The following is a 26,342-nucleotide window of genomic DNA, read 5'->3' as shown; positions in this document are numbered from 1 at the left end:
ATATATCTTATAGTATATATCATATATATCTTATATAAGATGTATAATATATAAAATATATAAAATATAAATATAATTATATAATAATATATAATATATAAATTGTATATAAAATATATTATATATAATAGAATATATAGAATATATAGAATATAAATATGAAATATATAATAATATATAATATATAAATATAATAAATATAAAATATAAATATAAAATACATATTATATGTGTGTTATATATTATATTTTATTATATATTATATATGATTATATAGAATATATTATATATTATTATATAATATTTACATATGCTATATAAAAACTATATATTATTTATATATATAATTATATATTATATACAATTTATATACTATATAAATATATAATAATATATAATATAATATATAAATTATGATATAATGCAATATATGGCTCAGATGGTAAAGTGTCTGCCTGCAATGCGGGAGACCTGGGTTCAATTCCTGGGTTGGGAAGATCTCCTGGAGAAGGAAACGGCAATCCACTCCAGTACTCTTGCCTAGAAAATCCCACGGATGGAGGAGCCTAGTAGGCTACAGTCCATGGGGTCGCAAAGAGTCGGACACGACTGAGCAATTTCACTTCACTTCACTTCATACTATATATAATATAATATATACTGTATATAATATAAGTTAAATATAATTAATTTAATTAGAAATTAAATAATATTAAAATAATATATATTTGTATATGAATATTCATATATATTTTATATAATATATAACATTTATTAAATAATATATTATTAAATAAATAATGTATATAATAAATATGTATTATTTTATAAAATAAAAATAATATATAACATATATAATTAAATAATATTTATATAACCAATACTTGGTTCACAATAAGTATTAATTATATTTATTTTAAAATCTCAGTTAGTGCCAGAAACATAAATACCATAAATATGAAAGTTTAAATTAAAATGCTTGCTGTTTTAAAAGCAAAATGAGATAATATAACACATGGTTCTGTAACAGATTTATAGACTTAGAGAACTAACTTATGGTTATGGGGGGATAGGTGGGGAGAGATATAGATTGGGGGTTTGGAATTGACATGTACATAATGCTATGCTTAAAATAGACAGCCAGAGTTTCTGGCTTTTCCCTGTAGAACACAGGAAACTCTGCTCAATATTCTGTAATAACCTAAATGGGAGAAGAATTTGAAAAAGAATAGATACTTGTACATGTATCACTGAATCACTTTACTGTACATCTGAAACTAACACAATATTATTCATCAATGATCAGTTCAGTTCAGTTCAGTCGCTCAGTCATGTCCGACTCTTTGCGACCCCATGAATTGCAGCACGCCAGGCCTCCCTGTCCATCACCAACTCCCGGAGTTCGCTCAAACTCACGTCCATCGAGTCAGTGATGCCATCCAGCCATCTCATCCTCTGTCATCCCCTTCTCCTCCTGCCCCCAATCCCTCCCAGCATCAGAGTCTTTTCCAATGAGTCAACTCTTCACCTGAGATGGTGAAAGTACTGGAGTTTCAGCTTCAGCATCATTCCCTCCAAAGAAATCCCAGGGCTGATCTCAATGATACTCCAATATAAAATAAAAATTTTTTAAGAGGAAATATAATTGTAGACTCACAGGAAGTTGCAAAAATAGACAGAATCCTTTGCAAACTTCCAAATTTCCCCGGTGGTAACATCTCATATAATGAGAAAATGTCAAAACCAGATAAAAAACAAGAAATGTGATTCTGTACTTTGCTTTACTTAAAAATAGCTCATGAACCTTTCTGCTTGTTAATATATATGGGTATGCTATATCATTCTTTTATTAGCAACTGCATATGGAGCTTCCCCTGTATATGGAAGATCCCCTGGAGAAAGGCATGGCTACCCACTCCAGTATTCTTGCCTGGAAAATCCCATGGACAGAGACGCCTGGTGGGCTACAGTCCATGGGGTCACAAAGAATCAGATATGACTGAGTGACTAACACTTTCACACTATCCCATGATTTTATTTTATTTTATTTATTGTTTAAAAACTGAACAAACACCTAGGGCTCGTATCTCAGCTCTTCCCAATTATTTCTCACCCCAAGCCAGAGGAATCCCAAGCGGTACAAAAATGCTATGTTGAGGGTGCTGGTGTTCATAGGTAAGTTGGCCTAAGGAAGCAGGCTGGCAGTGGGTACCCCAACACTAGGAGGTGAGGAGACTAGGTGATTTATAGGGTTACTGAGGTACCTAAGGGTAATATTCCAGCTCATGAACTCCTTTATAGAATTTTAGAGCTTGGTCCCCTTAGCTGTGATCGCAATTCCCAGATCCAGGTTGGCCCTCTTACAGTTTACCCAAGCCTAGCGCCTCCAAAGGATAGTGGACCTGCTGGGCAGACAGGGCTTTGCAAAATCACCATGATTTGATTTTAGCATGTTTTATTTAACCAATTGCTTGGACATTCAGGCTTTCCAGATTTTTGCTATCAAAAACCATGCTGAGATGAACATCATTACACAAGATTCTTGCACAATTTTAAAGTATTTCTTGAAGGAGGGAATTCCCGGAAGGGAAATTGCTGAGTCAAAAGGGTACATGTCATTTATAAGGCAACAAGTGCTGACTTACTGCACGCCAAGTTGCATCCCCAGTAGGGCTTCCTGAATCAGGAAAAAGAGGCTGAGGAAATGTCTTTTCTTTTTCTTTTAAGATTTTTTTTAAAGTCTTTATTGAATCCGTTACAATATTGCTTATGTTTGGGGGTTTTTTTTTGTTTTTTTTTTTTTTTGGCCAAAAAACAAAAAAGAATGTAGGATGATGTGTAGGATCTTAACTCCTCAACCAGGGATGTGTGGGATGTGGGACATGTGGAATCTTAGCTTCCCAACCAGGGATGGAACCCACGCCACCTGCACTGTATGGAGGCGTCTTAACCACTGGCCACCAGGGAAGTCCCTAGTGAATGGCCTTTCAAATTCTTCATCATCCCAGACTGTCAACCCATTCTCATGGTGAGAGACGGGGGACAACTGCTGTTTCACTGATGAGAGAAAGAGCAAACACATACCTTTCCTTGCAGAATACAGCTAAGAAATTTGCCTCTGTGATTGAAAACACATCCAAGTGGTCCAACTTCACCAAAGAAGAGACCTCTACGCTGGCCACAGTCTTGCTGGAGAGCGTGCAAAGCACCACGTTGGCAGCTTTTCTGAAACCCTCAGCAAATGTCAGTCAGACTATTCAGACGAAACATTTAGGTAGGATATACCTTTGGTGTCAAGGTCACATCCGGGGGCTGACTTAGGTGAGTGACTTTGACATTGTGATTCCCCATGGCTTTCTCATATACCACATCCAACTTGTGTCTCCTGCATTGGCAGGTGGATTCTTTACCACTGAACCACTTGGGAAGCCCTAAAGAAGAGTGGAACACAGGAAAATCTGTAGGAGAAGGGATCAGAAAAGAGAGAGGCAGATTTTGTAGACAAATGGAGGCTTCCCTGATATCTTAGTGGTAAAGAATCTGCTTGCAATGCAGGAAATGCGGGACACCTGGGTTCGATCCCCAGGTCAGGAAGAACCCCTGGAGGAGGAAATGGCAATCCACTTCAGTATTCTTGCCTGGGAAATCCCATGGTTGGAGGAGCCTGGCAGGCTACAGTCCAAGAGGTCCCAAAGAGTTGGAGGTGACTGAACACATAGTAGGGAGTCACAATTTTACTTGAGATAATGGGAGGGAGTGGGATTGAAAAGTTTGAGAATAAACACAGTGTCATCTAGCTTATATTTTTAAAGGACACCTCTGGTTCCATTACCTATCTTGTTTTCATGAAAAGCCCTGTAATTATTGCCATGTTACAGGTAAGAAATCTGAGGCTCAGAGAGGTTAAGTCACTGGTCAAGTTTACACAGCAGGTGGGTGGTAGAGCTGGGCCCCTAGTTTGTGACTGCAGAACCTGAGCCCTTTTCCACCCTGCTGGGCTTGCTCCAGACCCTCCCGATTTCCTTTGGTTTTGGAAAACCAGTCTAACTTTGACATAGTCAGAGGCTCATGACTCTGTTATCTTCCATCCTCATTCACTTCAAGGTCATTTTTCCCTGAAGCATCTCCTGAGATGTGAACCCTTACTCCTAGAGTTCCAACTGGGTTTCAAATTTGTTTGGTGCCTCCATCTGCCTGCCAATCAAGGGCCTCAAGGTCTTTCCCATGACCCATCATTCTTTCTGTTCTTTCCCTCGCTTACAACTAGAGATGCATTCGTTTCTTGGCCAGAAACCAAATTCAGATCCCACTTTCTGGGTGAGCTCCTGCCACTTCTCCCTTTCTCCCTTTTAGATATCGAGAGCAAAGTGATTGACAAAGAATGCACTAAAGAGAACGAGACATTTAAGTTGAAAGCAAAAGGGGATGAAATGAAGATTTGGTGTTCCACAATCGAAGAATCGGAATCCACAGGTACAAACCCATTCCTGAGAAACAAAGAGGAGGGTAATGGTGCATTCAAGCAACAAATACTAATGGATTGATTGCTTTTTAGAAAAATTTAATTTTTAATGTTTTTTAATTGGAGTGTACTTGCTTTACAACGTTGTGTTCATTTCTGCTGTACAACAAAGTGAATCAGCTATATGTGTGCTCAGTCACTTAGTCATGTCCGACCCTTGGCGACGTCATGTACTGTATAGTCCACCAGGTTCCTTTATCCGTGGGATTTCCCAGGCAAGAATACTGGAGTGGATTGCCATTTTCTTCTCCAGAATCAGCAATATGTATTCATATATCCCTTCCCTCCTGAGCCTCCCTCCCACCCTCCCCATGGATTGACTGCTTTTTAGACCTTTTTAAAATTAAACAAAATTTTTATAGCAAGCCCTTATTGGTTGGGCTTCCCAGGTGGCACTAGTGGTAGACTCTGCCTGTTAGCGCAGGAGATGCAAGAGATGTGGGTTCAATCCCTGGGCCAGGAAGATACTCTGGAAGAGAAAGTGGTGACCCACTCCAGTATTCTTGCCTGGGAAATCCCATGGACAGAGGAGCCTGGTGGGCTATAGTCCACGGGGTAGCAAAGAGTCAGGTCAGACTCGACTGAGCACAACAAAAACAATATTTTGTTGGTTATCTGTTTCAAATAGAGCAGTGTGTTCCTATCAATCCCAGACTCCCCCTTCGTATCCTTTCCCCAGACTCTCCCCATCCCGATCCACGCAGTTACCATAAATTCATTCTCTACGTCTGCAAGTCTGTTTCAGTTTTGTAAATAAATTCATTTGGATCAGTTTTTTTTAAATTCTGCATATAAGTGACATCCTATGGTTTATTTCCTCTGTCTGACTTACGTTGTTTGATAATCTCCAGCTCCATCCATGTTAATGCAAATGGCATTATTTCATTCTTTTTTATGGCCGAGTAGTATTCCATTGTTTATATGTACCATATCTTCTTTATCCATTCATCTGTCCATGGATATTTAGATTACTTCTATGCCACACACTGAAGAAACCAGAATTGAAAGAGACACGTGTACCCCAGTGTTCATCACAGCACTGTTTATAATAGCCAGGACATGGAAGCAACCTAGATATCCATCAGCAGACGAATGGATAAGAAAGCTGTGGTACATATACACAATGGAATATTACTCAGCCATTAAAAAGAATACATTTGAATCAGTTCTAATGAGGTGGATGAATCTGGAGCCAATTATACAGAGTGAAGTAAGCAAGAAAGAAAAACACCAATACAGTATACTAACACATATATATGGAATTCAGAAAGATGTTAACAATAACCCTATATGCAAGACAGCAAAAGAGACACAGATGTATAGAACAGTCTTTTGGACTCTGTGGGAGGAGGCAAGGGTGGGATGATCTGAGAGAATAACATTGAAACATGTACATTATCATAGGTGAAACAGATCACCAGTCCAGGTTCGATGCATGAGACAGGGTGCTCAGGGCTGGTGCACTGGGATGACCCAGAGGGATGGGATGGGATTGGGAGGGAAAGGGGAGGGGGGTTCAGAATGGGGAGCACATGTAAACCCATGGCTGATTCATGTCAATGTATGGCAAAACCACTACAATATTGTAAAGTAATTAGCCTCCCATTAAAATAAATAAATTTTTTAAAAAGTTAAAAAAAAAAAGAAAACCCAAACAACAAAAAAAGATTGCTTCCATGCTTTGGCTCTTGTAAATATTGCTGCAATGAACATTGGGGTGCCTTTATTTTTTAACTTTAATTTTTTATTATTTTGAGCAAATATTTATATTCCCTCGTGGCTCAGAGGTTAAAGCGTCTGCCTCTAATATGGGAGACCTAGGTTCGATCCCTGGGTTGGGAAGATCCCCTGGAGAAGGAAATGGCAACCCACTCCAGTATTCTTGCCTGGAGAGACCCATGGACGGAGGAGCCTGGTGGACTACAGTCCACGGGGTTGCAAGTATTTATTGAAAATAAAATAGTGATAGAGGCAGAAATAGCCCATGCCCTCAGGGAGTTTACCATCTTCTAGGGAAGTCAGACATTAAATAATCTCTGGGAGTAGAGTCTGGAAGAGTGTAGATATTTGTATATGTATGGCAGGTCTATGCAAAAGACCCTGATGCTGGGAAAGACTGAGGGTAGGAGGAGAAGGGGGTGACAAAGGATGAGATGGTAGGATGGCATCACTGACTCAATGGACAGGAGTTTGAGCAAACTCCAGGAGATAGTGAGGGATAGGGAAGCTTGTTGTGCTACAGTCCATGGGGTGGCAAAGAGTCAGACACGGCTTAGAGACTGAATGACAATGGCTGATTTACATTGGTACACAGCAGAAACTAACACAACATTGTACATCAACTATATCTCAACAAAAAATTAATTTAAAAATAATCTTACAATATGGGAGTGACAAGATGTTTCCTGTCTAGTCAGCAGCCATTGGTCACATTTTGTTATTGAGAGCTTTAAGTGTGGTTAGACTGTGAGTGTAATATACAAACTGGATTTCAATGTCTTGGTGCCAAAAGATGAAGGAATTAAAATATCTTATTAATAATTTTTAGAATGACTACATGTTGAAATGAAAATATTTTGCAGGTAGTGAGTTAATATATAACTTAAATAATCCCCCCACCTTTTTTTTTTTACTGTTCTGAAATGTGGTTACTGGAAAATTTCAAATTACACATGTGACTCATACTAAATTTCTAACATACAGTGCTAATCTGTATCAGGAATTAGCAAATGCTTCCTGTAAACCGTGGTTAGTAAATGTTCAAGGCGTTGAGCGCGATAGGATCTGTTGCAACTCTTGCAACTGTGTCCTCAGGGTGCGCAAAAGCATTCCTAGGCCATATGTAAATTAATGGGTGAGACTGTGTTGCAGTGAAATTTTTATTCACACACACACACCAAAAAACAGGCAATGGGGACTACCCTTAAGGTCCATTGGTTAAGAATCCACCTACCAATGCAGGAGACGTGGGTTTGATCCTAGGTCAGAGAAGATCGTACATGCCACAGGGAAATGAAGCCTGTGTGCCACCACTACTGAGCCCATTCACTGGGGCTACTGCAGCCTGCATGCCCTAGAGCCCATGCTCTACAACAAGAGAAGCCACCACAATGAGAAGCCCTTGCCTTGCAAGTGGAGAGTATCCCTACTCCCTGCAGCTAGATAAAGCCTGCTTGCAGCCACAAAGACCGGCACAGCCTAAAACATTTTTTTAATTAAAAAAAAAAAGCAATGATGGCCAGATTGGCTTGTAGGTCATTGTTCATCACTCCCATGATCTATATGCTGTCTGGATGGCCCAGGAACAGGCTAGGACACAGACCACCAACAATGAAAGGGGAAGCCCACGAAAGAGACTGAACAACAATAACCATAAATATGAGAAGGGAAACTTATTTCCCACTGCTGAGTTGAATCGTCCCTTAAAAACAGCACAAATTCAAATTAATTTTTAAATGTAGCCAAGGTTTTTTTTTTTTTTAGGTAATACCACCTCAGGATTTTTTTTCAAGTTAATTTATTTATTTGGCTGTGTTGAGGCTCTGTTGTGGCACATGGTCTCTCTACTTCTGGTGCTTGGACTCCTGCGGCTTGTGGGATCTTAGTTCCTTGACCAGGGATCAAACCTGAGTCCCCTACACTGCGAGGTAGATTCTTAACCATTGGACCACCAGGGAAGTCTCAGATTTTTTTTAAAGTTTCTGATGAGAGTTAACTATCTGGAAGTCCACTGGTGTTTCAGTCCTCAGAGAAGGCCAGTGAAGGTGCAGAAATATGTGAGATATTAAAGTATGTGTGTATGTGTGGATGAGTTGGGTCATCTGTAATAGCTACTAAGCAAATGATTGGCTTTTTTTTAATTTGGGGGAAATTTCAGGGATCAACGCGGTGGCTTTCGTTTCCTTTGCGGGCATGGAGTCTATTTTGGATGAGCGCTTCTTGCAAGATCTTCAGATCCCCTGGGCCAGCTCTAAGAAGAAGCTGAAGATGAATTCTCGCGTTGTTGGGGGCATCATAACAGGAGGGAAGAAAGACGGGTTCTCTAAACCAGTCATCTACACTCTGGAGAACATCAAGGTTGGTGACAGGGTTTTCACTGGGCCCCCAGCTATCTACTGGGAACTCCACATCCTCTATTGGCTAAACTCTCATTTTTTGACAGGGACCCATTAAGCAGAGCTTCCCTGGTGGCTCAGTGATGAAGAAGCTACCTGCTAACGCAGGAGATGTGGGTTTGATCCCTGGGTTGGAACATTCCCCTGGAGAAGGAAATGTCAACCCACTCCAGTATTCTTTCCCGGAAAAATCCCATGGACAGGGGAGCCTGGTGGGCTACAGTCCATGGATTCGCAAAGAGTCAGACATGACTTAGTGACAACATTAAGCAGCAAGTGTCCACAGTTTCGGATAACTCAACCACTTCCCAAAATCCACTGCTAGAAAAATGAGCTCTTCTATTTCAATGTGGCATTTTTCCATTCATCAATGGGAAAGGTTGAGGTTAGATTAAGTAACACTGATGCAGGAACATTTACATGAACTTTATTTATATTAATTATAACCAAGTTAATAATGGATACAGGTCTGGCACCCAAGACATTTCTTTTTATCACTGCATGTTGAAATATCAGCATTTTTCTCCATTCTGTAGAGAACGTGCCCACATCTTCTTGAGGCTGGTCAGGTTGAATCCATTCAAGATGGATTCTCAGGCAACTAAAGGCTCTGAATTTTCAGCCAAAGCAGGATTTTGAGAGTGCTATCTGCGTTTCCTGGAGACCGGATGTGGAGGGAGGCAGATGGACACCATCAGGCTGTGTGCTCCTTGAAGCTTCCAAGACACATACTGTCTGTGGCTGTAATCGAATGGTGAACTTGGCCGTCATCATGGCTTCTGGGGAGGTCACGGTCAGTAATGGCGCTCTGTAGTCTGGGTCCTCAAATCCAATGGGAAAATACTGATTAACATTCATTGTGTGCCTCTCATGGAATTGGGCATTGTGGGAGGGAGTCATGGGGACAGAAGGGGTGTGTGCCGTATCTCTGCCCTTAGAGAATTCATGGTCTGGTTGCGAAGCTATGACACTTATATATGAAGTGAGAACTGACCCTAAACAGGTGCAGGCACAATAATAACCAGAAACCCCACTTACAGAGCACCTGGGCTTCCCAGGTGGCACTAGTGGTAAAGAACCCACCTGCCAATGCAGGAGATATAAAGTGATGTGGGTTTGACCCCTGGATTGGGAAGATCCCCTGGAGAAGGATATGGCAACTCATTCCAGTATTCTTGCCTGGAGAATCCCATGGACAGAGGAGCCTGGCAGGATATAGTCCATGGGGTCGAAAAGTGTCAGACACGACTGAAGCGCCTTAACACACACTATGTGCCTGACTCTTTAGCTGTTTTTAGATGCACTTTTCAGGACAGGAGGCTGGACTTCAATAGTCTGTTTAGTCATGAAGCCAGTAATTAGTAGAGATGGGATTCAAACCCAGGATGGTCTCAGTCCAGAGGTCTTTTTCTACAAAATCGTCTATAGGCATACTTCATTTTATTTCACTTTGTAGATATCACTTTTTTTTTTTTTCAAAAAAAAGAGAAAACAAATTGAAGGTTTGTGGCAACCCTGTGTGCATTGAGCAAGTCTGTTAACACTGCTTTCCCAACAGCATTTGCTCACTTCATGTCTTTGTGTCACATTTTGGTCATTCTCGCAATATCTCAAACCTTCCACCAGCGAAAAGATTATGACTCACTGAAGGCTCAGATGATGGTAGCATCTTTTAGCAATAAAGTATTTTTTAATAAAGGTATCTACATTTTCCAGACATATGCTACTATACACTTTAAATGTGTATGGTGAGTATGATGGCATGTAAATATAACTTTTATATGCACTGGGAGATAAAAATTCATGTGACTCATTTTATTACCAATATTTGCTTTATTACGGTGGTCTGGAATTGAACCTGCACTGTCTCTGAGGTCTGCCTGTAAATGGTGCAAGAATTTGTGTTACAGAAACTGAGAGTTGTGTCACTGAGAACTGGGGTTAAGTCCGGGAGGAGGTGGAACATGAAATAAGACTTGGTGAGAAGTTAGATTTGGTAGAGAGGAAAGACAGGCTCCTTAGTGCTGTGATGGGTATCCTTGCCTATAGCAGGATCCCAAGTTCAGTTCTCTGCCAAGCAGGTCCTAAATTGCTACTTAGAGGAATGTTAGGCTTAAGACTTAAGAAAATTCGATCCAGAGCAAGAATAGCTTAGTTTCAGGTCCCATCTCAATCACTTCAGAGCTGTGTTTCCATTGGCATATCACTCAGCCTCTCTGAGCTAAGCCAAATTTTTTCATCTTAAAAATGAGAACAAGAGAAAAATGATGACTCAGGAGTTCCCTGGCAGTCCAGTGATTAGGACTCACCACTTTCACTTCCATGTCCTGGGTTCCATCTCTGGCCTAGGAACTGAGATACCACAAGGTGTGGCCAAAAGACAAAAACAAAAAATTAAAAGCATCAGCATTTAATTAGGGAAAAAGAGAAAAATGATGATGAAAATGAACATTTATGCATGTTTTCTGCACTGTTGTAAGTACTTTAAGCATTTTCATTGAATCCTCTTGGAATTATTCCACATGATCATTACTGTTAGTATCCTCATTTTAACAGAGGAGGAAATGGGCACGGAGCAGTTAAGTATCTTGCCCAAGCTTAAACAGCCAGAAACTGGCAGAATTGTAGCCTTAACCACTACATCACAACATCATAGAGAAGCTGGTGCCTGGCATATCTTTAACACACAGAAAGCACCCCAATAAAATTAATTACAAATAATGGCATAGGGAAGGACTCAACTTGTCACCTCCACTCCTGGAAGTTGGAGCATCTTGGAACACCTATTATCAGTCTTGTTTCAGTGCAGGTAACAGGAACCTCTCAAGGTATGTCAAGCAGGAAAGTATTTAATACAGGGGCTTAGATGCTCACAGAAATCTTGGAAGGGATGGAGGACTTGAAGTAAGGGGTTCTGCCACTTGAATTTGGCTTCAAGATCACCCCCTCTGCAGCTGAAACCCAGAGGTCATAAATTACCTTTGGCATTTCACCCCACATCCATGAAATTAAAGATCGGATAGTCGGAATGTGGAGTCCAGCCATAGCTCACTCCTGTCTGCAGAAAACTGGTATCTGCCTCCATCCTGCCTTTTAAAACCTTCATGTGTGCATCTCACTGGAGAACCTAAATGATGTTCAGGACCTTAGCCCCAAGAGGTTATGGGAAATGCAGTTTGCAGATGTCTTACCCTATAGGAATAAGACATAGGAGAGGGATGAGAATGGGTGCTGATGGACGCCGAAGGGTGATGATGAGCAATATCTAGTTCACACCACCGAGCGCCCGAGGGAGAAAAAGCTTCCAAGCTCTATATACCCAAGCCAAGAGTCTGGAGAGTTCTTTTTCCTGCCTGGGGGTTATAACTGGTCATTCTCTGAGGCCAACAGTGTATCTCTTTTCTGACAGATGGAGTTCACCCTGTACCTCATTAGTCATGTGGGCACGATCATCTCACTGGTGTGTCTTGCCGTGGCCATCATCACCTTCCTTCTGTGTCGTACCCTCCGAAACCAGAACACCTACATCCACCTGCACCTCTGCATATGCCTCTTCTTGGCCAAGATACTGTTTCTCACTGGTGCAGACAAGACCGACAACCAGGTCTCGTATCCCTCCGGCTTTGTCCCCATCCATCCCCATCATCTCCCCATCTGCTTCTGCTCATCCTCACCTAACTCCCTCAAAGCTAGTTTCCACCTCAGGACCTTTGCACGTGCTTTCCCCTCTTCCCGTACTCATCCGCCAGCTTCTAGTTGATGCCTTCTTATGATAGGTCTCAGTTTTGAATGATTTTCCTGATCATGTTGTGTATGGGGGTGGTCTCTCTTCCTACTCTTTAAGCCTTTGGTTCTTACCCGGGCTGATTCTGTGCCCTCAGGGGACACTTGGCAATATATGGAGATGCTGTTAGTAGTCACCTTTGGGAGGGGATGCTGCTAAACATCTTACAGTGCACAAGACAGTCTCCCTCATCTACCCATTGCAGAAAATAACGAGGCAATAGTGTTACAAATAGGGACTTCCCAGGTGGCTCAGTTAGTAAAGAATCCCCCTGCCAGTACAGGAGTCACAGGAGACCCAGGTTCAATCCCTGGATTAGGAAGATCCCTGGAGGGAGAAATGGTTACCCATTTCATTCCTGCCTGGAGAATCCCATGGACAGAGGAGCCTGGTGGGCTCCTCTGAGGTTACAGAGAGTCAGACATAACCGTACACAGCACAGCAGTAGCAGTGTTATAAATATTAGTAATGCTGCTGCTGCTGCTGCTGCTGCTAAGGCGCTTCAGTCGTGTCCGACTCTGTGCAACCCCACAGACGGCAGCCCACCAGGCTCCCCTGTCCCTGGGATTCTCCAGCCAAGAACACTGGAGTGGGTTGCCATTTCCTTCTCCAGTGAATGAAGGTGAAATGAGAAAGTGAAGTCGCTCAGTCATGTCTGACTCTTCGTGACCCCATGGACTATAGCCTACCAGGCTCCTCCATCCATGGGATTTTCCAGGCAAGAGTACTGGAGTGGGGTGCCATTGCCTTCTACAGTTGAGAAATTCTTTGTTTAAAAACTGAAATATAGTTGATTTACAGTGTTGTGGCAATCTCTGCTATACAACAAAGTGACTCATTTATATACATATGTACATTCTTTCTTAACATTCTTTTCCATTATGGTTTATCACAGGATGTTCAGCGTAGTTCTCTGTGCTGTACGGTAGGACCTTGTGTCTATCCATTCTAAATTTAATAGTTTGCATCTAACAACCCCAGACTCCCAGTCCATCCCTCTCCCTCCCCGCGGCTTGGCAACAATGAGTCTGTTCTCTATGTCTGTGTTCGTTTGTATCATAGTTTAGATTCCACATATAAATGATGTCATATGGTAATTGTTTTCTCTTTCTGACTTACTTCACTTAGTGTGATCATCTCTAGTTGCATCCATAGGTGAGAAATTTTACTTTTTAATCACTCTATTCTGCATCTTTCCCCAGCACCTATTAATATTTGAAACCATACTGATTTTTTGTTGTTGTTGTTTAACTTATTGTGTATTACCTCTTCCACAAGATTGCGTGCCCCATGAGAACAAGAACTTTTGGCCAATTAAGCTCCAATAACCGTGTCCGAAACAGTAGGTTTTTGGGGTATTTCCAAAGGAAACACTACTGACATTTCAGGTACGATGATCATTCTTGAAGCAGAACTACCCTCTCACTATGGGATGTTTCACTTCCTAGACCCCTTGGGAACCAAAGGCTAGTAGCACTCCCCACCTCTCATCATGGGACCAAGGGTGAACAAAATTTTCCTGTAAAGAAGCAGATAAAAATATTTTTAATTTTTCAGATACCGTGGTCTCCGTTGGCAACTACTCAACTCTGCTTTTATTTTATTTAATATAAATTTATTTTTTTAATTGGACTTAATTACTTTACAATATTGTATTGGTTTTGCCATACATCAACATGTATCTGCCACAGATATACACGTGTTCCCCATCCTGAACCCCCCTCCCTCCTCCCTCCCCGTACCATCCCTCTGGGTTGTCCCAGTGCACCAGCCCCAAGCATCCAGTGCTGCTGGGCATACACAGCAAGGAAACCAGAATTGAAAGAGACACGTGTACCCCAATGTTCATCACAGCACTGTTTACAATAGCCAGGACATGGAAGCAACCTAGATGTCCATCAGCAGATGAATGGATAAGAAAGCTATGGTACATATACACAATGGAGTATTACTCAGCCATTAAAAAGAATACATTTGAATCAGTTCTAATAGGTGGATGAAACTGGAGCCGATTATACAGAGTGAAGTAAGCCAGAAAGAAAAACACCAATACAGTATACTAACGCATATATATGGAATTTAGAAAGATGGTAACGATAACCCTGTATGCGAGACAGCAAAAGAGACACAGACGTATAGAATGGTCTTTTGGACTCAGAGGGAGAGGGAGAGGGTGGGATGATTTGGGAGAATGTCATTGAATCATGTATAATATCATATATGAATCGAGTCACCAGCCCAGGTTCAATGCAGGAAACTCTGCCATTTTAACATGAAAACAGCCATGTTTTTGTTTAGTCACTCAGTCGTGTCTGACTCTTTGCAACCCCTTGGACTGTACCCCGTTAGGCTCCTCTATCTATGGGGCAAGAATACTGGAGTGGGTTGCCATTTCCTTCTCCAGGGGCTCTCTCTGACCCAGAGACTGAACCTCTCCCCACCCATCTCCTGGCACTGGCACACGGGTTCTTTACCCGCTGAAAGCAGCCATAGAGAATACATAAATGGGGAAGGATGTGTGTCAATGAAATGTTAATGACAAAACCTGCAACCCATCCATGGCTGTAGTTTGTGGCTCCCTTCTCCTCCCCCCATCCCTGTATCTTCAAACATTCCCTAAAGTAGGGTGGTCATCTATCTGTTTTTCTCTCAGACTCTCCCAGTTTTAGCGCTGGAAGTTGTACATCCTGAGAAAACTCATTTCTAGGGAAACCAGAATGATTGGTGTCCCTACTAAAGGGATGGAACTACCTGTAGTGAAGAATATATCTATAAATATTTGTGGACTGAATGAAGAGGCTGTATTTGGGGAAGTCCAGTCAAAGTAGCCCCTTTATGTTTTTTTTTTAATTTTATCGGAAGATAATTGCTTTAAGATTCTGTGCTGGCTTCTGCCATACATCAACATGAATCAGGGAAGGAGGCTGGACACAACCCTGAAAGAATGACATAGCTGTTGAGGATACAATGTAAACTGATTAGAGCCAACTAGGTCCAAGATGGCAGAAGATTCAACTTGCAGTAGACCTTGAGCCTCATTATACACTACTGCAATACATTAAGATGCTAAATGACCACCCATGGGCACCCAGGCCCACCATCAAAGACCAAAAAGTGGGCAGTGGCCCAATTCCTGGAAAACCCTGCTCCTTCCCCCAAATATATAGTTGAAATAATCTTCCTACTTGTTAGCCTATGAAATTACCCAGCCCATGAAAACTAACCACAGCTGCTTTTGCCTTTTGAGATGGACAGAATTCTGTCATGGAATGTGTATGTGTGTTTGTGTGTGTATGTGGTGTGTGGTGTGCATGCTCAGTCATGTCTGACTTTTTGTAACCCCATGGACTGTAGCCCACCAGGTTCCTCTGTCCATGGGATTCTCAAGGCAAGAATACAAGAGTGTGTTGCCATCCCCTCCTCCAGGGGATCTTCCCAACCCAGGGATCGAACCCACGGGTCTGCAGATTCTTTATCACTGAGCCACTTGGGAAGCCATATGGAATGTATAGATACACATTCTAAATAAATAATGCATACTCTAAGCAAGAACAACAGTGACAGAGGAGCCACTTCTCTGCCCTCTTCCTCTGAACATACTCCCTGGAGTAAGGGAGACTGAAGGTGCCTGATTCTCCTCTGCAGATGGGCTGCGCCCTCATCGCAGGCTTTCTGCATTACCTTTTCCTTGCGTGCTTCTTCTGGATGCTGGTGGAGGCTGTGGTGCTCTTCCTTATGGTCAGGAACCTGAAAGTGGTGAATTACTTCAGTTCTCGAAACATCAAGATGCTGTATCTCTGTGCCTTTGGCTATGGGCTCCCAGGGCTGGTGGTGGCTGTCTCTGCTGGCTTACAACCGCATGGTTATGGGATGTATAATCGGTAAGTGACATTCTTCTCTTTCCCTGAAAATTATTGCTATTATTAACTATTCCATGGTGATAATTAAATGAACACACAAAAGAGCAATAACAGGAGCAGTAGTCATGGCTACCATTTATTGAGCTCTTACTTTATGGGCTGTAGGTCTCAGGGCTGCCATGGGCAATAGCACAGGTTGTGCACTGCACAAATCCGGAAGCCATTGTTTGCACTATAGTATCAGTAGGTAGTGGCAATGTAAACAGTAAACTTGACTGTGAAGTTTTCAGTTTCTGGACTCTAGAGCCAACTTGCTTGGGTCTGGATCCTGGCCACACCACTGTCTAGCTATGCTGCCTTGGGCAAGTTACTTAAATTCTGTATGCTCTCATTTCCTCATCTATTATATGCAAGCTGATGACAATGCCTATATTATAGTGTAATTGTGAGTGTTAAATGAGTTAGTATCTGCAAAATATTTAGATAGTGCCTGGCACAGTGTAAAGCATTATACATGTTATTGTTGCCACTATTCTTTTGCCATGGTCTCTTTTTTTTCATTTAGTTTTTAATGGGAGGAAAATTGCTTTACAATGTTGTGTTGGTTTCTGCCATACAACAATGTGAATCAATCATAATTATGTATATGTCCCCTCCCTTGTGAGCTTCCCTCCCCTCTACCACCCCAGTCTCTCTAGGTTGTCACAGAGCACCAAGCTGGGCTCCCTGTATTACCCAGTGGCTTCTCACTAACAACCCCATGGACAATAGGAGCCTGGAAGACTACAGTCCATAGTGTTGCAAAGAGTGAGACATGACTGAAGCAACTGGGTGTGCATGCACTCGCTATCTATGTCACACATGATAGTGTGTATATCTCAATGCTACTTTCTCAATTCATCCCACCCTCTCCTTCCTCCTCTGTGTTCATAAATCCGTTCTCTACACCTGCATCTTCATTCCTTCTCTGCAAATACTTTCATCAGTACCATTTTCTATGCATTAATATATGATATTTGTTTTTCTCTTTCTGACTTACTTTGCTCTGTATAACAGGCTCTAGGTACATCCACCTCACTACAACTGACCCAAATTCGTCCCTTTTTATGGCTTAGAAATATTCTGCCATGGGTCTGTTTTAAAGTGAGGTAGGTTTATCAAAGATTCTATGTGAAAAGATAGTAGTTATAGTTGTTTAGTCGCTCAGTCGTGTCCAGCTCTTTGTGACCCCATGGACTGCAGCATGCCAGGTTTCCCTGTTCTTCACTATTTCCTGGAATTTACTCAAACTCATGTCCATTAAATCAGTGATGCCAGCCAACCATCTCCTCCTCTGTTGCCCCCTTCTCCTCCTGCCCTCAATCTTTCCCAGCATCAGGGTCTTTTCCAATAAGTCAGCTCTTCTTATCAGGTGGCCAAAGTATTGGTGCTTCAGCTTCAACATCAGTCCTTCCGATGGTTATTCAGGATTGATTTCCTTTAGGATTGACTGGTTTGATCTCCTTGCAGTCCAAGGGACTCTCACTCTCCAGTACCACAGTACAAAATCATTAATTCTTCAGTGCTCAGCCTTCTTTATGGTCCAACTCTTAGATCATATGTGACTACTGGAAAAACCATAACTGACTAATGGACATTTGTCAACAAAGTCTGGGCTCACTAAAATCATTCTTTTCATTTGCATCCCAGCTATCTGGGGCCAGTATCCTGGTTTTTCACATCCCCACCCCTAGGTCCTCAGTGCTCACCGAGGGGAGTGGTTTATGGCTGCCTGATAGCAGGTATTGTTTTTCCTGATCGCCCTCCAGGCTCAGAAATTCACTTTTGGAGGGCTGGAATCGCTGATGGCTATGACATCCTTGTTTACTGATATGTCAGGAAACACTCCATTTCTCACTTCTTTTCTATTAACAAATAATTACAGAATGCCTCATCCATGCCAGGCTTTGCACTGAGTGCTGGGTATTCAGAGATAAACAAAAAATTCAAAGTCCAAATTCTCCTGCAGCTCATAGTCTAGTAGGGAAAGATAGACAATTTAAACAAACAACTGAGCAAGATAATTTCTGATACTGATAGATGTTATGGAAAAAAAAAAGCAGCTAATTCTGCTAGGGAAGGACCAGACACAGTGTGACTTTTCAGAGGAGGTGATATTCGAGCTGAGAATTGAATGACAAAGTGTACCGTGGAGAGTTCTGGAGAGAGGGAATACAAAGGTTATGAACTGAGAAATGATCTCTATCCCAGGTGTGAAGAGAACATTTCAGGAATGTTCACTGAGGAAGAAGGTCTGAAAGAAGAAAACTGAAATGTGACCTGGTCCATCACGAAAATTTTCACTTCAACCTCATTCTCCAATACTCTTCCATAAGCATATATCTGGCAGGGTGTGAGTCGTTTTAGCAGTAGGACTTTGATACAATGACTGACTCCTGTTTTTCTTCATAGCTGCTGGCTGAATACAGAAACAGGGTTCATCTGGAGCTTCCTGGGGCCAGTGTGCACAATTATAGTGGTAAGCTGATTGCTTGGTTTGGTGTTTTTTGGAGGAGGATCAAAGAGACCCAGGGCTTCCCAGGTGCACTTCGTGGTAAAGAACCCGCCTACCAGTGCAGGAGATGTAAGGAAAGCGGGTTCAATCCCTGGGTTGGGAAGATCCCATGGAGGAGGGCATGGCAACCCACTCCAGCATTCTTGCCTGGAGAATCCTATGGACAGAGAAGCCTGGCAAGCTACAGTCCATGGGGTTGCAAAGAGTTGGACGCGGCTGAACACGAACACTTATGGTAAGGGAGTCAGCCACTTTCATTTGTCAAGTCACTTGCTTTTGTCAGAGACTCAAAAACAGGCAGATGAGTGGGAAAGCTCTATAGAGGGAAAAAGGGAAGGCTTCTTGACACAAGGACTCTACAGGTAGGCTGACTAAATGCAGGGCATCCTAGGGGATCGGTTAGGGTTATATACTGGCTTTTTCTTTTTGGTCCTAAGTTGGAAGCAGAGGCAGACATGAGGGAGGCTGTCAAGTATCAATCAAGTCCTGATCATCTGGGGTGGGTTGCTGAAGGAGTTATTGTTTGGCTTCCTGGAGTGGTTACTGCAGACTATAGGTCAAAGTTCCCTTTTCATAAATGGTCTGGCCATCATCCATTTATATATCCAGCCTTTCCATCCCTTCTGCTTGGCTCTGTAGGTCAATTCCATCCTCCTGACTTGGACACTATGTATCCTGAGGCAGAAGCTTTCTAGCGTCAATTCGGAAGTCTCCACACTCAAAGACACCAGGTACAGTCCAGCCTTCCTTTCCCCTCATCTTCTAGTCCCCTTTCCTTCTTTCCCCAAATATTCACTTGAGTACCTTTTGTAAGCCTGGTCCTGCACTCCAAATGGAATATAGCATAGTGTCTAGATCAGGAAGGCATGTGAAGCATGCCTTAGCACCATTGCTAGGAGGAACGAGTGTTTCCAATACCAAAATCTGTTGACAATACCTTTTTTTAAAGATAGAGTGTTTCAGTGTAAGGATGGAACACAGTTTATTTAAATGATCTGGTGGCTCAGATGATAAAGAATCCACCTGCAATGTGGAAGACCTGAATTTGATCCCTGGGTTGGGAAGATCCCCCAGAGAAGAGCACTCCAATATTCTTGCCTGGAGAATTCCATAGACAGAGGAGCCTGGCAGGCTACAGTCCATGGGATCACAGAGTCGGAGCCCACTGAGTGACTGAACACACACACCAACTCCAAACTCTCATTTCACCCCGCTCCATACCCCCTCCTGCTTGGTAACCACAAGTCTGTTCTCCGTGTCTGTGAGTCTGTTTGTTTTGTAGATAGCTTCATTCGTGCCATATTTCAAATTCCCCACATAAGTGATATCATATGGTATCTGTCTCTCCCTGTCTGACTTACTTCACTTGGTGTGATCTTCTCTAGGTCCATCCATGTTGCTGCAAATGGCATTATCTCATCCTTCTTTATGGCTGTGTAATATTCCACTGTCTATATGCACCGCATCTTCCTTATGCATCCACTGCTGATGACCGTTCAGGTTGCTTCCATGGCTTGGCTACTTTATGTCTAGCCTTTTATTACCATAGACAATATTGCATTAAATACATGTGTCCACACATCTTTGTGACCATGTGTACCTGTAGGCCAGTTGCCTTTTCAGTGGCTGTAGGATTAGACTTCCCTACCTCTAGGCTTAGAACCTGTGTTCCACACTGATTCTCACCCAGGTCACGGGTCATGTGGTGGCAGCCTCAGACTATACCTGGGAGCAGGGTGGCCCATGAGGGTGACAGCCAGAACTATATCCTCTGCAAATCTTCCCCTCCAGGTTACTGACCTTCAAAGCCTTTGCCCAAATCTTCATCTTGGGGTGCTCCTGGGTGTTGGGCATTTTCCAAATTGGACCCGTGGCCAATATCATGGCTTATCTGTTCACCATCATCAACAGCTTGCAGGGGGCCTTCATCTTCCTCATTCATTGTCTGCTCAGCCGCCAGGTGCGTACCTGCTGCCCTCCCAGCCCCGCTCCTTCCAGGGAGCTTATCCCTGCCACGGACACTCCCCCTGTATCTAAGCGTGATTCATCTCCCCATGGTGTGTATCCACCTTCAGGTACGGGAAGAATATAGAAGATGCATGGCCAGGAAGACCAAACCCAGCTCTGAGACCCAGACCTCAGGGATCGTACTGTCATCAGTTCCCTCCACTTCCAAAACAGTGAGACTGTGTGTTGTCTGCATGTTCTGGTCAGACTGAGTGTTATGTGCTATAAGCTAAGCATTTGTTGTTTGGTCATTCAGTTGTGTCCAGCTCTTTGTGACCCCATGGACTGCAACACACCAGACTTTCCTGTCCTTCACTGTCTCCCAGAGTTTGCTCAAACTCATGTTCATTGAGTTGGTGATAACCATCCAACCATCTCATCTTCTGTTGTCCCCTTCTCCTGCCCTCAATCTTTCCTAGCATCAGGGAGTGAGTTGACTCTTCCCATCAGCTGGCCAAAGTACTGGTGCTTCAGCTTCAGCATCAGTCCTTCCAATGAATAGTCAGGATTGGTTTCCTTTAGGATTAACTGGTTTAATCTCCTTGCTGTCCAAGGGACTGTTAAGAGTTTTCTCCAGCAGTACAGTTCAAAGGCAGAGAAGGAAATGGCAACCCACTCCGGTGTTTTTGCCTCAAGGGTTCCATGGACAGAGAAGCCTGGTTGCAGTCCATGGGGTTGCAAGAGTCACATATGACTGAGCAACTAAACCATCACCACCACAATTCAAAAGCATCAATTTTTTGGTGCTCAGCCTTCTTTATGGTCCAACTCTTGTATCTGTACATGACTACTGGAAAAACCATTGCTTTGATGTTCATGTGTATTAACTCATTTGATAAACTGTGGTATTTAAAGGTGGGGGTTGGGGAGCTAGGCTGCCTGGGTTTAAGTCCTAGCTCTGCACTGTTTATAATAGCCAGGACATGGAAGCAACCTAGATGTCCATCAGCAGATGAATGGATAAGAAAGCTGTGGTACATATACACAATGGAGTATACATTTGAATCGGTTCTAATGAGGTGGATGAAACTGGAGCCTATTATACAGAGTGAAGTAAGCCAGAAAGAAAAACACCAATACAGTATACTAACTCATATATATAGAATTTAGAAAGATGGTAATGATAACCCTGTATGCGAGACAGCAAAAGAGACACAGATGTATAGAACAGTCTTTTGGACTCTATGGGAGAGGGAGAGGGTGGGATGATTTGGGAGAATGACACTGAAACATGTATAATATCATATATGAAACAAATCACCAGTGCAGGTTTGATGCATGATACAGGATACTTGGGGCTGGTGCATTGGGATGACCCAGAGGGATGGTACGGGGAGGGAGGAGGGAGGGGGGTTCAGGATGGGGAACATGTGTACACCCGTGGCAGATTCATGTTGATGTATGGCAAAACCAATACAATATTGTAAAGTAATTAGCCTCCAATTAAAATAAATAAATTTATATTTTTAAATAAATAAATAAATAAATCCCAGCTCTGCACTTCAGTAGCTGTGCAAACTAAAAAAGATAAAATCATGACTCATGGATATGAAATAAGCATATGTTAAGGATTTTATTCTGCTTATTAATCATTGAAGGAATGAGCAGATGTTGTAACTGGCTGACAAGAGAATGTAAAGAACAGACATGTCTGTGTATTACATCATACATATAATGTATACAATGTATACATAATGCATGCTGCTGCTGCTGCTGCTAAGTCACTTCAGTCGTGTCCGACTCTGTGCGACCCCATAGACAGCAGCCCACTAGGCTCCTCTGTCCCTGGGATGCTCCAGGCAAGAACACTGGAGTGGGTTGCATTTCCTTCTCCAATGCGTGAAAGTGAAAAGTGAAAGTGAAATCACTCAGTCGTGCCCAACTCTTAGCGACCCCATGGACTGGAGCCTACCAGGCTTCTCCGTCCATGGGGTTTTCCAGGCAAGAGTACTGGAGTGGGGTGCCATTGCCTTCTCTGATACATAATGCATAGCACTCATATAATGTATACAATGTTCACAATGTATACATAATGCATAATATTACTATACTTTTAATGTATATATATGTATGCTCTTTGTGTTGTCTTTTGAACCAGTTATAACATCTGCCTGGTTTCCTCACTGGTAAATAAATGTACTATATATAATATAACATAATTTTATATCATGTAACTATACACATAATTGTAAATAAATAAACACTATATCTAATCATTCATATTATAATATATAAATTTTATATTTGTTATTGTTGTTTAGTCGCTAAGACATGTCCCACTCTTTGTGACTCCATGGACTATAGTCTGCCAAGCTCCTCTGTCCATGGGGTTTCCCAGGTAGGAATACTGGAGTAGGTTGCCATTTTCTGCTCCAGGGGATCTTCCCAACCCAGGCATTGAAGCCATGTCTCCTCCACTGGCATGCAGATTCTTTACCACTGAGCCACAAGGGAAGCCCAACTATATATTAATAAATATAAACATATATATGTATAAATATACATATAAGTATACATATATAAGTATAAATGCATAAGTATAAATACATATAAGCATACATATACATATAAGTACAAATATACAGTTTCCAGGTAAGAGTACTGGAGTGGGTTGCCATTTACTTCTCCAATAAATACATATAGTATATAAAAATTTTATGTGTAATATATAAATTATGCATATAATTGTATACACAGACTTTATATATGTAATTATTCATGTTGCATAATATATGCATTTCAAATTATGTACTATATAAATATAAATTTATATATAAATTGTACATAAAAATTTAAATATATAGACATTATATGTAATTATTCATATTCTTTAATATATATAATGTACATATAATGTAAATATTCAGAAGTTATATAGAATCATTTATATTACATAACACATAAAATTCATAAATGTATTTGTTTTAATATATTAATTATAATACATATAGAATCTCAATAATATCTAATGAACACACAAGTAGAGGCAAACTATTTTTTCCATGAAATTATTTCCCATCACTGTCAGTTGTTTAAAACTGATAAAACTGTAAAGTAGTTCCACTATAGATCCGGGCCAGATAACCCAGAGAACGTATCCCCTGACAGCACATCATTTTCCGTCGAAGTGCACGTTGTCTTCTACACAATGGATCTCATCCAGTCTCATGGCTATGCCACCATCTATTAGCAACGACGCCCCAAATTTAAATAATGTGCAGTCCACCCTTGTCTCCTGAATTCTACACTCATATAACCTACCACCTACCAAATGCCTACTTAGATATCTAATAGATGTTTCAGAGGTAACCTGTCCCAAATGAGCATCTCATTTGGAATATGTTACATCATCAGATTCCCCTACCTCTCATTTCCACAGAGGGTCCTCTATTTTTCTATTGTTCAAGAGTGAAGTTGTGAAATTAACGTTGACTCTGCTTGACTCTTCTTTTCCTCTCCCCTTCCCTCATCTCTGCTCCATCAGAAATCCTGATGACTCTTCCTCAAAATAGAACTAGAATCTGCATGCTTCTCTTTCCCTTCGTTCCTTCTACTGTGGTCCAAGTCTTGTTGTCTCTATCCAGGATGATGGAAATAAACTCAAAAGAGGTCTGCCTCGCTGCCTCTCTAATCTTTTCCCTGCCTTATCTTTGGTCTTCCCTGGTGGCTCAGAGGTTAAAGCGTCTGCCTGCGATGCGGGAGACCTGAGTTCGATCCCTGGGTCGGGAAGATCCCCTGGAGAAGGAAATGGCAACCCACTCCAGTATTCTTGTCTGGAGAATCCCATGGACGGAGGAGCCTGGTGGGCTATAGTCCACGGGGTCACAAAGAGTCGGACACAGCTGAGCAACTTCACTATCTTTGGTCAGTTCTCCTTGTAGCAACCGGAGGGTGCTTGTGAACACCCAAGTCAGATATCTTCCCGTCTCTACCTACAACACTCCATGGCTCCCACCTCATTCAGAGTCAAAGCCAAAGTCCTCCCTGTGGCCCACACGGCCTTGTCTGATCTGATTCTCTTTTCCTTCCTGTCCTTGTCATCTATTAATAGACCCCTCATTTCACTTTGCTCCACCCACACTGGCCTGCTCAAGATTCTTCAGACATGCCAGGCTCACTTCCTACTTTGGAGTCTTGAACTGAATGTTCTTGAATGCCATGAATGTTTTTGTCCCAACACCCACATAGACAACTCTCTCACTTCCTTCAAATCTTTGTTCCAGTCACTTCTTTTCAATAGACTTTCCTCTGATAACTCTATTTTGTGCAGCTTCCTATTCACCCACCCAGGTATTCATGCTTCTCCCACCCCCTTATCTTGATTTTCTTTTTTGTACTTTCTACTTTCTAACACTACAATTTCCTTATTTATTGCATTTATCTTTTGTGGTCTTTCATCTCCTACCAGAATGTCTTATTAATTTTCCCCCCTGTGACATATTCCAAGAACAAGTAACTAAGATCCAGTGGCTTAAATAAATAGGAAATTCTTTTTATTGCAAGAATAGAAGCTCAGAATTAGGTGTTGCTGGTATTGCTTCTGTTGCTTAGAAGGTTGCTAAGGATCTAAGCTCTTCCTAGTTTTCCATCTCACCAATAACATACTGACTTTTCATCAGTTATTTTCATGGTTGCAAGGTGGCTGCCATAGCTCTAGTCATCATGAGCATGTTCAAGGCAGGAAGAAGAATGATGGGACAGAGTGGCAAACTCACCTTTCAACCCACTTTAACAAGAAACAAAAGTTTTTCCAGAAGCCCCTTAGTGGATTTCCCTTTCACCTAATTGGTCAGAACTGTATCACATGAACACTCATAGTTACAGAGGAATTTGACAAAGCAAGTATTCTGCTTTCTAGCTTCTAGAATGGGAATATCAATAGTCAAGAGGCTGAGAATAGCTTTTGAGTTTGTCAACAGTGCCTGGAGGTAATATTGTTAAATTTTTAATGTTTATCCTTCTAGTCTTTGTTGCCGTATTTATCTCTGCCTGTATTTCTAAGACGTGTGCCCACACACATATGATCCCTGAGTTCAAACTGTACTAATCCTGCCATTGATTCTAATTCTGATTTCTCTCACAGGGTTGAAGTCCCTTCTTGCTTTCAAATACACAATGGAATAACATCTCAGGAAAGCAGGTGCCTGCAGAAGCCTTCTCTGAAATCTCTTCTCAGCTTAATGTGGAAATGCAGTATCTCGCCAGCCCTAGAACTCTCTGGACAATTTGGATTATGGATGATTGGGTGGGGTGGTCTTCCCATGGCTTCCTGTCCTGGTGAGAAAAGAAGAGCTTCTGTTCCAGCTTACCATTTTACCTTCCATGTTCTGCAACTCTGACTTTTCAGAGTTTTGTGGAGACAACAGATCGCAGTGCGATGGCAGGACCAAGAACTTCTGGCTACCACTTTGATTTGTCCTCAGTCCATTGATGTGTGGCTTTAAGCATGCCTCTCCAGCTTCTATCACATGCTTCACACACAGAGTAGCCCTCAATAAAT

General features: G+C 41.9%; 1 protein-coding gene across 1 annotated transcript in view; it reads left to right on the top strand.

Annotated features, from left to right (window-relative positions):
- Positions 1-26,053, top strand: part of ADGRE1 (adhesion G protein-coupled receptor E1) — a 119,929-nt gene extending 93,876 nt beyond the window's left edge. The window contains exons 11-21 of the mRNA XM_068980996.1: positions 3,097-3,274; positions 4,354-4,473; positions 8,400-8,599; positions 9,260-9,430; positions 12,047-12,241; positions 16,067-16,302; positions 18,733-18,799; positions 19,475-19,566; positions 20,627-20,795; positions 20,911-21,015; positions 25,926-26,053. Of these exons, the coding sequence (XP_068837097.1) occupies positions 3,097-3,274; positions 4,354-4,473; positions 8,400-8,599; positions 9,260-9,430; positions 12,047-12,241; positions 16,067-16,302; positions 18,733-18,799; positions 19,475-19,566; positions 20,627-20,795; positions 20,911-21,015; positions 25,926-25,931 (1,539 nt within the window). The 3' untranslated portion in view covers positions 25,932-26,053. The remainder of the gene's footprint in view (positions 1-3,096; positions 3,275-4,353; positions 4,474-8,399; positions 8,600-9,259; positions 9,431-12,046; positions 12,242-16,066; positions 16,303-18,732; positions 18,800-19,474; positions 19,567-20,626; positions 20,796-20,910; positions 21,016-25,925) is intronic.
- Positions 26,054-26,342: the final 289 nt, after the last annotated feature.

The sequence above is a fragment of the Capricornis sumatraensis genome, chromosome 9, assembly GCF_032405125.1.
Source record: "Capricornis sumatraensis isolate serow.1 chromosome 9, serow.2, whole genome shotgun sequence".
In the NCBI taxonomy this organism is placed as follows: domain Eukaryota; kingdom Metazoa; phylum Chordata; class Mammalia; order Artiodactyla; family Bovidae; genus Capricornis; species Capricornis sumatraensis.
Note: the sequence above shows the minus strand (reverse complement) of the source record. Positions and strands in the feature narration are given on the sequence as shown.